The sequence below is a fragment of the Dermacentor variabilis genome, chromosome 1 (genome assembly GCF_050947875.1).
Source record: "Dermacentor variabilis isolate Ectoservices chromosome 1, ASM5094787v1, whole genome shotgun sequence".
Classification (NCBI taxonomy): Eukaryota; Metazoa; Arthropoda; class Arachnida; order Ixodida; family Ixodidae; genus Dermacentor; species Dermacentor variabilis.
In genome coordinates, this window is record NC_134568.1 from 104,395,983 (window position 1) to 104,409,944 (window position 13,962).

Here is a 13,962-nt window from a genome sequence, read left to right on the forward strand (position 1 = left end):
CGTAATGAAGTAATTAAAACTATTTGACAGTGATAGTAGAGTTGCCATGGGTAAAAGATTAGGTTTTCGCATCGGTATCGCGCGTAAATTTCCACCGACGTCTAGGAATAGAGAAACGAAACAGGGGCCGTACCATCGACGAAAGTAAATTCACCGTGGGTATGGGGATTATAACTGCCCTGGGTCAGCATTACGAGCGGGAACAGGCTGAGCAGGTGCCGAAAAACAATCTACGCGCTTGCAAATACGCTGCGCACTGCTCGTTGTATCGAACACCTGCGGCGTCAAAGCAATAGTTTCGCGTTCGGTGACACATTCCAAAGTTGATAATTCGAATAAAATGTTCCGACAGCTTGTTAGCGAGAACATGCATTCAGAGCAGGCTACATTATCGAAAGAAAATACATTGACAACGAGGGACTACTTCTACGGCGTAGGCAATGCCGAAATGCTCTTTTTACCATGGCAGCTGTGACATCGATTTCGGTCTTGGACGCGCTAGCGGGCTTAGCACGCCCGGAAGCTTGTAATACCAGCGCCTGCTCGGATCGTCATGATGGTCCAAATGGAAACTGACTTGGTGCTGTCGCTTGTAGATAACAGCTCATTAAACATCAGCTACAGTCGACTTTAGCAGCAGCTGCTACTCGCATACTCGTGTTGGTGTAGTGAACTCGTATACATGTATCGTACGCTATGTACATACGTGTATAAAATCCACCTATTCCTTACGTTTGTGCTAAACTTAAAAAAACGCATGCGTTCCAGATGCATCGCATATTGTACCGAAGCATCTTGCAGTTTTTATTCTCTATTTTATTTTTTAATCCTCCCTTTGTTTTCGTAGCCAGGTGAAAACTGCTCAAAACATACTGCCGTTATCGCAGCTGTGCCTTCTTTGCTCTATAATTCTTCAAAAGTACCTTAATAAAGTTTTGTAATAAACTTATCGAGGGCTCGATAAGTTTCTTTAAGTTTTTGTAGTTCTTACTGTCAGTATCTCAGCATGTGAGCTCGATGCGAAGATCTCACAATACATTTGTGCACCCACACTGTTCCCTGAGTCTGCGTCGTGCACCGCCTAAGGATGGCACGTAGATCCTGTATGGTCGCTACTGGCTTGCGGCGATGTGCTTTCCGGAATATTGTAAAGGCTCTAATCTGCCGAAGAGCTCGAGCGGAAGCAGCCCGAATATGATCAGTCAGCTCCAACGCACCAGCGGGAAGGGTCCCATTCGAGCGATCATCCTAAAGAAAGAACAATGAGCGTAACCAGTTCCCAGGAATGCAATTATGTTTTCTTTCTAACTTACCTGTTTTCTCTGTAATTATATAAAGGCCTGCTTCGTGATCACGTGAGTAAACAAAATCGGTCAGTTATGCGAAGGCGAGTTGGGATTGTGACCAACTGGTCATCACTTCCGGAAGTTTGTCAAAAGAAAGTTCTGCTGCTTATTTCACGTAGATGGTATCCCCATTACGTGGGGTCTCGTATAGTGACTTGTTCTGCCTGAATATTTCGCTGTTATCTCGGCTGAGCATCTGAGGCGGCCCCTCTCTAATCACGAAGTTGCATGTCGGTTTCTCCAGCGACGAAGCCGAATTGCAACAGAAAGGATATCCTATACTGGGTCCTCCGCTACTAACAGCGTGCCTCGGAGCGCGATAAGTTCTTAATTCAAACGTGAGCCCGCTCTTTCTCAGCGTGAAAGTGTGCTCAAATATCTATGTTGGAGGAATGTGTGAGACTAAATGCGTTTCAGCGCCAAAAAAATGTTACGGAACCGTGTCGGCACGCAATTGAGCAAAACAGAGAAGCAAGGATGGGCTTCGTCCCGCAGCGTCGAACAATGCTTGCCGTCCCGCATGGTGGCCTGCGCGGTCGGCTGGGAAGTAGGCCACGCGGATGCATGGGCGCCGAACGACGTTGCGAAATGCTAGCGGCGGTTGCGACGCGTTGGCGGTGGTTCATGTGCGAGCCCCTTCGATGCGCCGCCTCCATGCAACGAGTCATCACTAGAGTTTACAGTACCTAAATATATCCCCACCAGTTTGGAGTCCACTTTATGAGAACAAATACCTCGGATGCCACGCTCTCGGAGGCATTCAACCTGGTACACTAAAATGAGGCCACTGCTCGTTGTGGGCGTTCACAGCGGTGCGAAAACGACTCCAGTAGTTCTCGACAAATGCCGACGGTTTTAACAAAGCTGCGCTTAATTCGTAAAAGTGCTAGCTGCCGTAACAAGTGGCAATAGTTGCTCGAGGCCAGAGCTCAGGTGACCTATTGCGCATATGTCACGTGAGGAACGCGCGAGACTGAAACTCTTTCTGACGTGTTTACCCTTTTACAAGCGCGTTCCGATTCCGAGATCTTGCTTTAAGCTAGCGATCCGCGCGTTCAAAGCCTCGCTGATGGCGGCCATCGGCCTGTGAAGCCGTCACCAGGAGGCAAAGCTATGCCGCTTGGACTCCGCACGCGAAGCCGTCTGTTGGTGCCCACTTCAGTCAAGGACCAGGCTCTTGTAGATAACACAGATATGGGATAAACGCCGTTGAGGGGGCCCCAGGATTACGAGATTTCTGAAGCTCTTGCGACATGTGGACCGATTGTGTTGCATAGAAACGCTGATAATGGTTAAATAGACCAACCAGGCAATACTCATCAGCAGTAGGCGCTGCGTGGCCGTAGATGCGTAGATTTAACAGCCAGAAAAAAAAAAAAACGAAAGTTGTGCAGGGCATCGGCATACTCAGGTGTGCATGTGTGCTCGGTGTGGCTCTCCATAGCATCCACAGCACATGCAGAATCAAACAAGAATTTCGCAGGCGATAAGACGTTTTTCTTTTTTTCCCGCGCTTTAAAGCCTTATTCTTTCACGTAATGCTCGACCACTCCAAATACGCGATTGAAGTACGCGAGTAATCGAAGAAAACAGAATGCCCATAATTATCGCGCATATGGCCTCCTTACAACTTCGTTCCACACCTATTATTTATTCTTTCGAGGAAGAGTCCTCGCCACCGCCAAAGTGGTATCCGGCCGGTTTTCGAGAGATTCTAGCCGCAAGTCGCAAGAATGCAAACATTGAAAGAAGGTTCAAGCTCATTTATTTTCACAGGCACGGAACAACACTCACGATAGTAGATGTAGTAAGTTCCCCGCATGATGCGTCAGTCCGTACACAAAGGCCTTTGGAATGAAATCAGATAAAGTTTGTACATAGAGCGTTAAACAATTTGGCACGAGAAACGTGTGGCCCTTATCACCGTGGCACGCTGTGCGCCATTCGAAAAAAGACGAGCAAAAACACAAATACGTGAAGCCGTGAAGCGAACGGGCACACCACTGAACGAAGGAAAACAATCTATAATAGTGCACGTTGCTTTCATGCTGCAGGTTCGTTGCTGCATAGCAAGAAACCTGCACCAAAGTTCTCTGATAATCGTTAAGATTGGCAGAGACTAGAAACAAAGGTTCATTGGCGAGATACGCCGCAAACGAAAAACCAATGACCGCTAGCCGTACAGGTACACAGGACACAATCAGTATTTGATCACAAACACATAGAACACGAAATCAATAAACAAACAGCAACACAAATAATGTCACAAAGCACAAAATTGCATTGAATTTACGGCGTCGGTAGGCCGTATCACGCGGCGTTTACTCCAATGTTCTGTAATTTAAAAGAACATTTTATCACAGAAACACGTCACTGATCACCGACGATGTCACCTCCCGCGTCCACGTCTTCGTCTTCATCGCTGAGAGATGATCTCCGCGTGATCTTGCCTGCATTCCAGAACTTAAGCTTGGAAGCTCTGGAAAGAAAGCACTGGAGTCCATTGGCAGTCAGCCCGTGGCCGTGCCGTAGCCGCACTGTCTTGAGACTAGCGAACCCGTTGCGCTTGCACAGGGCTGCGGCCAACGAGTCCGTCAGCCCGGTGCAGCTGAAAAGCTCCAAGTGGCGGATGTTTTGGCAGTGCGACAGTAGAAGCTCGCAGGCCTCTCGCGGTACGGCGCGACCAACGCGAGGCCGGAGCCTCAGCTCCCTGAGGTTCTGGAACGGCCTCGCCGCGGCCATCCTTGAGCTCACCGTAGGGCTTGTGTAGCCCAGAAGGATGAACCAACGCAGTGACAAGGATTCTAGATCGGGGCACATGATGTCAGTCCTCGCAAGGTCAACAACGTCGAAGTGTTCGAGCCCAAGGCGTAACAGCCGCTTCCCACATAAAGCCAGCAGTGGTAGCACGTCGTCGGTGTAAGAAGATGGTATTGTTTGACTGTTCCTGAGTTCCAGCGAACGGAGGCGCTTCAACTTAGCCAATTCCCTCACGTTCATGTCCTCTTGTACGTGCAGTACGACTTCTTCCAAGCCTGGAAACCATGCGACCAGCCTTTCAACGCTTCCTGATCCCATGGATTGGCCACTTTGCAGCGCGTGAACACGGCTGAGTCTCCGTACCCACCATTCCCGACTGCCCGTGCTGGCCCTAACATCTAGGCTGTCCAGCACTGCCTCGAGGTAGACGCAGCGTATTATTTGCAGGTTAGGAAACGTCTCGATCAGACTGATCACGCCTTCGCCGTTCACGGACGAGGGCAAACGGACTTCCATGAGGCTGCGCTGGATCGACATCCCTTCGCGTTGAACGATTTGGGCCACGGAAGCAATGTCCTCGGCGTTTATCGAATGATGCATTACCTCCAGACGCTGCAGCAATGGACATGACCTAACTAAAACTTCCAAATTGTCCCTGTATATCTCCTGAATGCGCAGCACACGAAGGTTGCGGGCCGATGTGAGGAGGCGTTTGACAATTTCCTCGCTCTCCGGCGAGTACATCCAGAGGCCCGAGACGGTCAGCTGGCAGAGGGAAGAGCCGTTTTCCTGCAGCAGGGCGAGAATGAACTGCAGGTCGGCAGTGCTGCAGTCATCGAGGCAGCTCAAGTCGAATGCCTCCACACCACAGACCAACAGCAACTCGGCTACGCGTCGCACGGCCGGGCTGCGTGCCTCGTCATCCAGGATGCACTCCAGCAGGTCTTGCCTGACGTGCAGCGGGCATTCGGCGAACGGGTTGTCGGCGATGGGCGTAGACGGGCTGCGGGGCTCGGACTCCTCGTCCAGGCTCTTGCTCCAGCGCCACACGCTTCGGCCCACCTCGTCCAGGCACTGTTGCCGCAAACTCCAGGGAAGGACGATGCGGGGCCGACTAGACGAGGATGCTTCGTCGGCGGCGTCCGTGCCGTTTTTAGGTACCGGCGGTGCCATGGCTGCTGCGTGCGAGCGCTTTCTTTTCGCGTACTCTTTGAGCTACTCCAGGAGTCGGCGGCAGCACTTGCTTCCATGCGGAGGCTGTTTTTCCTTTTGCGGCGCGCAGGCAGCTCGACCGACGATAAAAAGCGGGAACGCGCGCGGCTGCCTCTCGCTCGGATCACGCCGCGTGCACGTGAACAGTCGTGCCGGCGACCTTCTCTTCCAACGCCGCGCGCGCGCTCGGCGTGCCGGGGAGAGACCACCAACCAGCTGCTGGGAGAGGGGCGTACGCGGTCGGTTACGTCACGTCCAGAGCGTGCGACTTCCGCCGAGGTCGTCAACAACGCCGCGGCTGCCTTCGCAGAAAGCGTCGCCCGGTGTAGCCCCTTCGCGGGCCCCCGCGTGCGGTGTTGCTAAGCCAGCGGCCATTACGGTTACGAAGACATCCCCCCGCGCTCAAACGGGTTTTCGGGCCGATGTCGGTCGCGTTCGGCCCTTTCTCTGCCGAACGGGGGCTGCCGCGTGGTTGCGATCCGTCCTTGAGAAAGGCTCTGCATACAGCCCGTTCTGGTACACCGGCAACAAAGGGGCCGGCGCCATGTTCGCCAACGACGCGCACTTGCGCTAGTAGCAGCGATGTCCTCTCCGGCTGATGCCGGGCAACAATCGCCGCCGCCTGTCTTCGCTAGGCCAAAACCACAGTGGCAATAACTCGGTTTGCGCCCGCGCACCTATGTAGTCTCGCTTCTGTTTCGATTAAAACTGTTTTGGGTGGTATTTTATTGTACCTCAGGGAGGCTACGGCTAGTATTCTCTGACGTGTAGAAAAATTGCTCCGAATTCGACAGAGTGAAGTTCTAGAGAAGAAAAAAAAAAGAAGGAAAAGAAAACGGGAAAAGAGTTAGTGGCTTTCTAAGCCATCCTAGGTGCCACGAGGTCATTTAGGCCGTTTCGCATGACTCACGGGCCGACAGTATCTACACTATTTCACAGGTACTTCGTTTTTATTTTTATGCTCTAAAATTAGCGTCGGTTGGGCTGCAGTTCCTTCCATTTTCTTCTTCTTTTCTTTTTTTAACGATTATTCGTTTGTGCGACTAGACCTTGCCAAGATGTTGATCATAGTTACACCAATATTTGAGGCCATACCAGGCAGCTGGTTCTCGTTTGAAAACGCGGCGGCTGCAAGAACGAGTTTCTTATGCAGATCATTACGAAGGGCTTGGCATTGATGTCGCTTGTGCTTGTTGTAATGTTACTTTCTCAAATAAAATAAATGCGCTAATTCTTTATCAAGAACCATGAATTCGTCAAAAAGAAAAAAAAAGCATCCCATAGATTGAAAAGCTGACTTGCCATCTAACGTATCTCTTCTTTATTTCATTATATATTTATTTTTTTTTACAAAAGGACTTCGCGTTTTTTAAGAACACAGTATTACTAGCATCTGTGGCACTAGGAAACCTTTGAACTTTTGCGAGAGAACGGCGCTACAAGTTTTTTGTGCACATTGCTGTGTTCAGAATCTAGAGGAGGAGGAGGAGGAGGAGAAACTTTATTATTGCAGAAACCGTTGCGCGGTTTATTCCTGGGTGGTTCCCTCTGACAGGGCTCCACTGGCGATCGCGGCTCGCCGGGCCTGGTCGAGGGTCGCCAGTTGGCTTCCCAGGTCCAGTTCGGAGAGTCTCGCCTCCCAAGACCACGTAGTGAGCGTGTGTGCTGTGACTCGTGGCGAAATTGCGTCGAGAGGAACCCGTAACAGTGGTGTGGAGATATTTAACACTTCGACTGCGGGTTGCTTTCTGTCTATCTCGTTTCTTTATCCACGCACAAGGAGGTGTTTCCACGTTTGAGCAACGTCAGTTATCGTTCCATCGTTTGCGTTGTAACAATCGATTACCAAGAAATGCCTGACGCGATAGAAGACGCAGCTGCACTTAGCGCTCAGATGGCGCCGTTAAACGTTCATTATCCAAATACTGAGGAAGATGCTCGGTGTAGCGCATCCGCATTTAATACTCACTTTCATAAGCATTTATAACAGGCTTATTGTCCAAAAGCACGGGCAGCAGCATCTAGAGCACACGGCACACAGCAGACATACACGATCGATTGCATTAAAATATGAGGCGCTTTCACGTAGTGCAAATAAATTTCACGATGGCCAATAGTGATCCGGTATGTTGAAGACTTCTCGCCGACTTGAGAAATCGCTGAATAATTTACTGTGCTTCTTCCCAGTATACGCCGTGATAAGAATATTCTAGATGAATACAGTGGCCTTTTGTTCTTTTCTGAGTAGATGTTAAAAAAAAAAACATTTCTGCATTAACAATTATCTTTTTTTACGCCCACTGTAGAAGCATTAGCGTGGAAGTTTACCCGAAGTCAAATGGTTGATTATAATAAAGCCGATAATGCCTTTCACCATCAAATCACACTGAATCATTGTAAATATCTAGCTCATTAGACCTAGGTTACAGCTGCCAATGTTATTCTTCTCCACAGCTCTTGTTTGGCACTCCCCCCCAACCCGACGCCGGAGACAATTTTCACGCAGTTGGATCGCCTGACAGCAACCGTCATGTCATTGTACCCGCGAGAAACAATAGGTAGCTGTCAGCAGCACAACAGGAGATGCCAATTCTTCCGGCGGCTGGCACGGGAGTCGGGTTGCATCTTCTGTTCTGCACGTTAGCCACGACAGCGAGAATAGTTTCGTGACAGGCGCAAGTAGTGACGTGGAAACAAAAGGTATGCTTGGTCGGGGCAGACTTTTAACATTTTTTCCTACAAGCCCTAGGCATTTATTCGCTGAGCGACTTTCTGACGGCGGTTTTGCCTCATGTACTTCATCTGCATCCCACTACGTCACCGCCAAGCACATGCAGCTGGCTTGTAACATTCACAATTTTCTGAACCGTCCTCAGCATGACTGTTCTCTGTACGTTCACACACACAACTATGGCTATGATTAGGCTATGGTTGAGCGTCGCGTCTACCAATGCCTGCGCGTTCCGCATAGGCAGTACAGTGTGCAGAGACAATGGCTTTCAATCTTACTGAAACAGTTGGACGACCAGCCTCTGTAAAAAGGAAGAATTCTGAAACATCGACGCGACTTTGACCGCATCAGAAGGCCGTGTAAGCGCTCCGGCGCTTCTTGAGATGGACCGGCGCCTGTGTGAACGCCTGTGATTGGAACGCCTTTTCTGTTACCTGTTTCCTTTTCTCTTTTTTACTTTCCTTTTTTGTCTTTTTTTGTTCCGTTTATTACTTCTATCGCTCTTTGTCGTCTTTACAACCCCAATATCCACCACCACGGTGCAGGGTAGCAAACCGGAAACGCGCCTCGGGTTAACCTCCCTGCCTTTGCTCTCTCTCTCTCTCTCTCTCTCTCTCTCTTTCTCACTATTCGTCAACGTGTACGATGGCACTCTTAAGGCGTCGTTGTTATGACGTACTGCTTCGTTGATAATGTGCACTTCCCTGTGGGGCTTTCCTGGAACCGCAATTGCAGGAAGTTGGTTGGACAACTACAACGCACAGCAATCTGTATATGTGGGAAACACTTAAATGTTCCCTGTTTCAATGGGCGTCCTTTGGTTTTCAGCTATTAAAAGCGATGCCGGGCATATGTCATTGTCCCGCGACGTTGCCACCTTCCTTCTCTGGATGTTGCTGTGATGGCGCGCGTCTTGCTCTTTGCGCTCACGCGCGATCACGCATTTTGTGAACGATCGCGATGCGTGCAAGCACGTAGTATACGTGCTATTGGTTTTGTTAAAATTGATCCTTTTTGATGCAATGAGCTTACAAACTTAGTTATATCAACTAACTTTAACGGCGCTATAGCCTGGTGTAACTATAGCTTGGAGTTGCTAGGAGCCTAGAGGCATTGTGTTACTAACTTTACGTTTTCCACTGCTTCGGGATATTTTTTTGAGAATGTGGCCCTGAAGCACCGACGCGGTTCGTTTCGCGTGTAGATTCTTTTCTGATTAAAGAAAGACAAAAATCAATGCAAGCATTCCTGCTTTCTGACTAAAGTGTCCGTTTCGCATTACAGGTGTGCGTCTCCTTGAGGAAGGCACACGCTGGCAAGCTGACTTAGTCTTGCAAGGCAAACAATGAGCGTGACAAGCGGGAGAGATAGCCACCAGCTTGTAATCGGCATTACGTGGCACTGCTCAGCAGTTGGAAAAATGGCGACAAAACTAGACAGCTCTTTCTAACAGGCGTCTGTACGTCAGCCTGAAGTGGCCAGGTACCAGCAGCGCTACACCGATGTAAACATTAAGCGCTACACAGATAGTTGGCGGAGGAGTGTTAGAAGAAGTTTTTCTCTTTCGTTCTCTCTCTTTCTCTTGTCTTCAAGCTAGTGGGAGTGGTGTCCGTTTTAGCAGACAATTCCTAGTCCGCCCACTTCAATTTCACTCTGTGTGGTATTTATGTGTTTGCCTAATTACTAAATATGATTGTAGAGAGATCAGCCATTAAATATATAATTTATATTAAACGCCACCTATCAGTAACTATGCTGCCTTTTCTTTTGTTAAATTTCGAGCAGATTATTAAACACCTCATTAAAAATAATAACTAATGAACTTCTTAGCATTTCACTTTAGGGTACATGATACAATTGCGAAATTGAAGCCGAGCAGTAGTGAAATCATTTTTGCTTAGTAGAAACCATAAGACTAGCACTATACTTTTGAATAACCTGGCCTTAGGTTGTGCTTCGAAATACATTGGCGTTCCACCGAACAGCTTCCAAAAAAGCGTGCGTCATGCACTTCGGGATTATCTTAAGTGTAACGTCAATGCATTATTTATGCAGATTTTTGGGACGGATATCTCGAAAGTGGAGCTCACCTTATGATTTAAGCGAAGCAAAATCAATTAGCGAATCTTTTTATTGGCCATCTGGACATTGTGACTTGTCGCGCAAGTCGCATTCGCTTTTTCAGGTAATCTACCTGGGCAAGGCCGAGGAGGAAGAGGAGACGGAAGGAAAGGCAGGGAGGTGGCAGAGACGCGCGTCCGGTTTGCTACCCTACGCGACGGCAAGGTGGTTATGGGATAAGAAAAAAGAAAGAAAGATAGGAAAGAAAGGGAGGAAGGCACTATAGCAATGCGAACACGTGTGGTTGTCCATCACGCCTACGATGGATCACTGCGGCCAGTCGATTTCATTGTACGCCCACGTCACTTTGTACGCCTGCGGCGTGTCGGGCCATAGTCCAATGATCTTTGTTTCTAAAGGTAGTCTACTGTCTAATCACTTTAACACACTCCGAAGAACGTCGCGTTCGAAGTCATAAAGATCACAAAAGCGCAACACCTGCTCGCGATTGTCTTTTCATAGTTGCATGAGCAGGGCAGAATCGTCCTTTATGTTCCATGCAAACAGGAAAAAAAATACAGTATACTGATAGCTTAACATGTCGGGCTTAACAAGTCCGCGCGAAAGAAAGAAACGTACATAGCTGCACTAGGAAAATTTGCGCTGCGAGAAGCATTAACTGTGCTGACTCAAACTATCTACCGTATGTTAAAGGGCGACATACTGTAGGAAGGGACGCGACAAGCTCGTGACACTGACAACGCCGTCTCCGGAGTGTTCGTCGCCCCTTGAATGAGTGTCGTTTGTAAACAACTGCACTTGTTGCTTTGACGAAACTACTCACACCGCTTAGTCACTAGTCGCAGAGTGCTATTTACGCGTGCTCCATATGTTGAGACATTGGTAAAGTACGCCTTTTTGTTTTGTTTCGTGCCAGGGAAAACAAGAAGCGCTGAGTCAGCCTGAACAGTGATGAGATCAAGCTCTACAAACGCTGACACTTCTCATTTCACGTATAATGTTAACTGTCCACGTCTCCCGCGCAATCTTGACACAACAAATCTCGGCACATGCGGAGAATTGATTTTCACTACAAATTGAGTAATTCAATTAAGATGAGTCTAACAAAAAGCTGGGCATTTGTTCGCCATCAATAGAAGCAGTCCATTACACAGACGCACGCGAAAGAAGAGAAAGGAGAATGAGCGTGAAACCGTGTCATTTGGTGGCGTTTACTTCTCACTGCGTTCAGTGCCGCTGATAACTGACAATACGGATGGGGCCAGTTATCTGTGAATATTTATTGGTGTTCGTTTTACGTTCTATACAAATACAACAATATTTTTTGTGAGGAACATCGGGCTATGAAGAGCGGCGGGGTGGATTACTTCGGCATGCGCTGGCACCACCAGGGTACCACGCTAGTGTAATTAGTCAAATTGAGCAGCTGCGGCAAACGAGAAAGAAGGAGTAGCGCCAAGACTATTTGCACATTTACAACGTGAACTAGGAGGGTGAGGCGGTCCCTTGACACATACAATCTCCTAGAAGAAACTCTTAAAGATAATCTGGCGCTCGCGTCTATGGGAGGCGTGTGGCGATTTCGCCAGCATGAGAATGACGGACGTTACCTGGATTTGGCCTAAAGTTCCTCCTTCTGGCTTCGGATGACTTTGTGAATTGCAAATTGATCATTTTCAACAGGCGTTATAAATGCAACAATTCGGATTGATTGCACGTGTGCGCAGAGACTGTCTCGCTGTGTTTAGAAAACTATGTACGAGTGCTGGGAAATTTACAAAGATAAAGCGAAACAAATAAGAAATTTGAAGCTGCAAGCAGGAAGATTACACACAAACATGTATACTAACCAGCATTCTCATGGTAGCTGAACAGTTGGAGCAACAGAATTATCTGCTAGAATTTTTGTTGGAAATTCGATGTCCTAATAGGTATTTGTCGTGACGAATGCACAAAACCGAACAACTACTGTGTTGCGGCATGCTTCGTTGTCTTTAAAAAGAGTGCAAACAGAGGTACCTGTAGTAAACGCGGTAAATGCACGTGGTTGACTCTTGCTCATTGAAGTAGGGTTCGATGGCCAGGGGATAAAAGCACAGTAAGGACACGAGCTCATCCAGGAGAAAGTACAGCCGCTAGTGGCCTACCACGTGTAAGATTCCCAACAATAGCTGACGAGCTTCCTCAGACACTCGTCGGCGGTGAATGCCGGAAGTTGGTATTGTTCTTGCTTCACTTACAGTTCAAAGTACACCCCGCACTCAAGATTTCTTAAGAGAGGAGCTTGTTAGGAAGAAAAACTTAAACGGACGCCCACAGGACGTAAAGTTCTCAGTATTGAGGTTAGGTAATTTACGGAAGATAATGAAAGGATGATGAGGTAATAATGATGGTGGTAGCATAATATGAGACCATTGTTCCTCCCGTGCAGTTTAACACAACGGTATTTATACGGGGACAGGGATGTCACCTTCGCTTCGCAACCGAAGCTTCCTCACCTGGATGTGTTGAAACTGTCACCACCGGCCACCACCAGCTTCCCGGCAATTTGCCTTACGGCAGCGCTTAATGCAAGTGCTGCCAACAATCAGTTACTAAGGACGAATTATGCATTTGCCTCTGGGAGAACAAAGAGCAAACTGCAATGAGTTAGCTTTGAGCGATGTGCCCGTAAGAGGGTACTAATACCCACTCGACTTATGGCAGCTTCGAGTGCTGTCGCTCCTGGCGAATCCGTGGCCTCGGCAGCTTACGCATTGCGTAAACATGAGCTCCTGTCAGGAGACGAACACTCTCAGAGCACGTCACATCCCCACAGGAAGCGAGGTGCTTGCGAAAATTCGACGGCGAATCGCGGGCACGCAGACGCGAGTTCTGCGACGCGAAAGACGGGAGATTCGCTCCGAAACCGCGCCGAGAAGTACAGACCTTGACGCTCACGTCGCCAGCCAAGGTCGAAAAACAAGCACGATTCTAAAGCGCCGGCCTACTGGCACGCGTTGATGCGAAGAAGCAATTTTGCTATCGTATACACTATCCTTGCCTCACCTTTCTTTATTTTTTGTTTCAAATAAGGAAATACTGTTCCGTGCAGCACGTTGTGGGCGTATTGTTTTCTCCTTTAATGGTATCGGGCTAACTCGTGGGTTAAGCGCTTAGCACACAGCTACCGCGCAAACATTTCATACTCCAACTGTTTAAGTTATTCCTTTTTTTTTAATGTACGCCCCTGTACACGCAACTGCTCGCTGCGAAAGGATAATTGAATGAGGAATGAAGAGAGACAGAGAAGGGAGATAGGCGTAAAATGCGCGACACCCTGACATCCGCCCATGCCAGTCAAGCGAACGGGATGGAAATCAATATCGCGGACGAAAGAAACGACGGAATGTAGCTCGGTGCCGGTTTCCTTCGTCCGTTATTCTTCTGAACGTCCTGACGCGTGCCACACGATTACAAGAATGCGCGTCAAACACTGCGAAGGTGGCGCGCAAATTCAGACGTGCAAATACTGTTCCAGCTTGGTTCGATGAACACAATGACTCATGAACGGAGACTGAAGCTCAAGAAAAAAAAAAACATAGGAAGAGTAGACTTCAAGCGCTTTCATTTTCATGACTCACTTCGGTTTACGTTTCGACCGGATACCGTTTTCTAGAGAGCATAACACAGAGTAGGTGAGTAAAAAATCTCGTTCTCAACAGCTAAATGCCGTATCCAGCGAGCCACCGGGGTGGCCGGTCCCATGTATAGATAGACAAGAGCCAGAAAAGTGCGTCCTCCCTCCCATCCGCTTCGCCGAGTTGCATACTGCTTCCGCGTGCGCCGTGT

General features: G+C 48.6%; 1 protein-coding gene across 1 annotated transcript; it reads right to left on the minus strand.

Moving 5' to 3' along the window:
• Positions 1 to 3,094: 3,094 nt before the first annotated feature.
• On the minus strand, positions 3,095 to 5,464 carry LOC142582410 (uncharacterized). The gene has a single exon (XM_075692107.1). The coding sequence runs from the start codon at positions 5,277 to 5,279 to the stop codon at positions 3,717 to 3,719; it is 1,563 nt and encodes a 520-aa protein (XP_075548222.1). The 5' UTR covers positions 5,280 to 5,464; the 3' UTR covers positions 3,095 to 3,716.
• Positions 5,465 to 13,962: the final 8,498 nt, after the last annotated feature.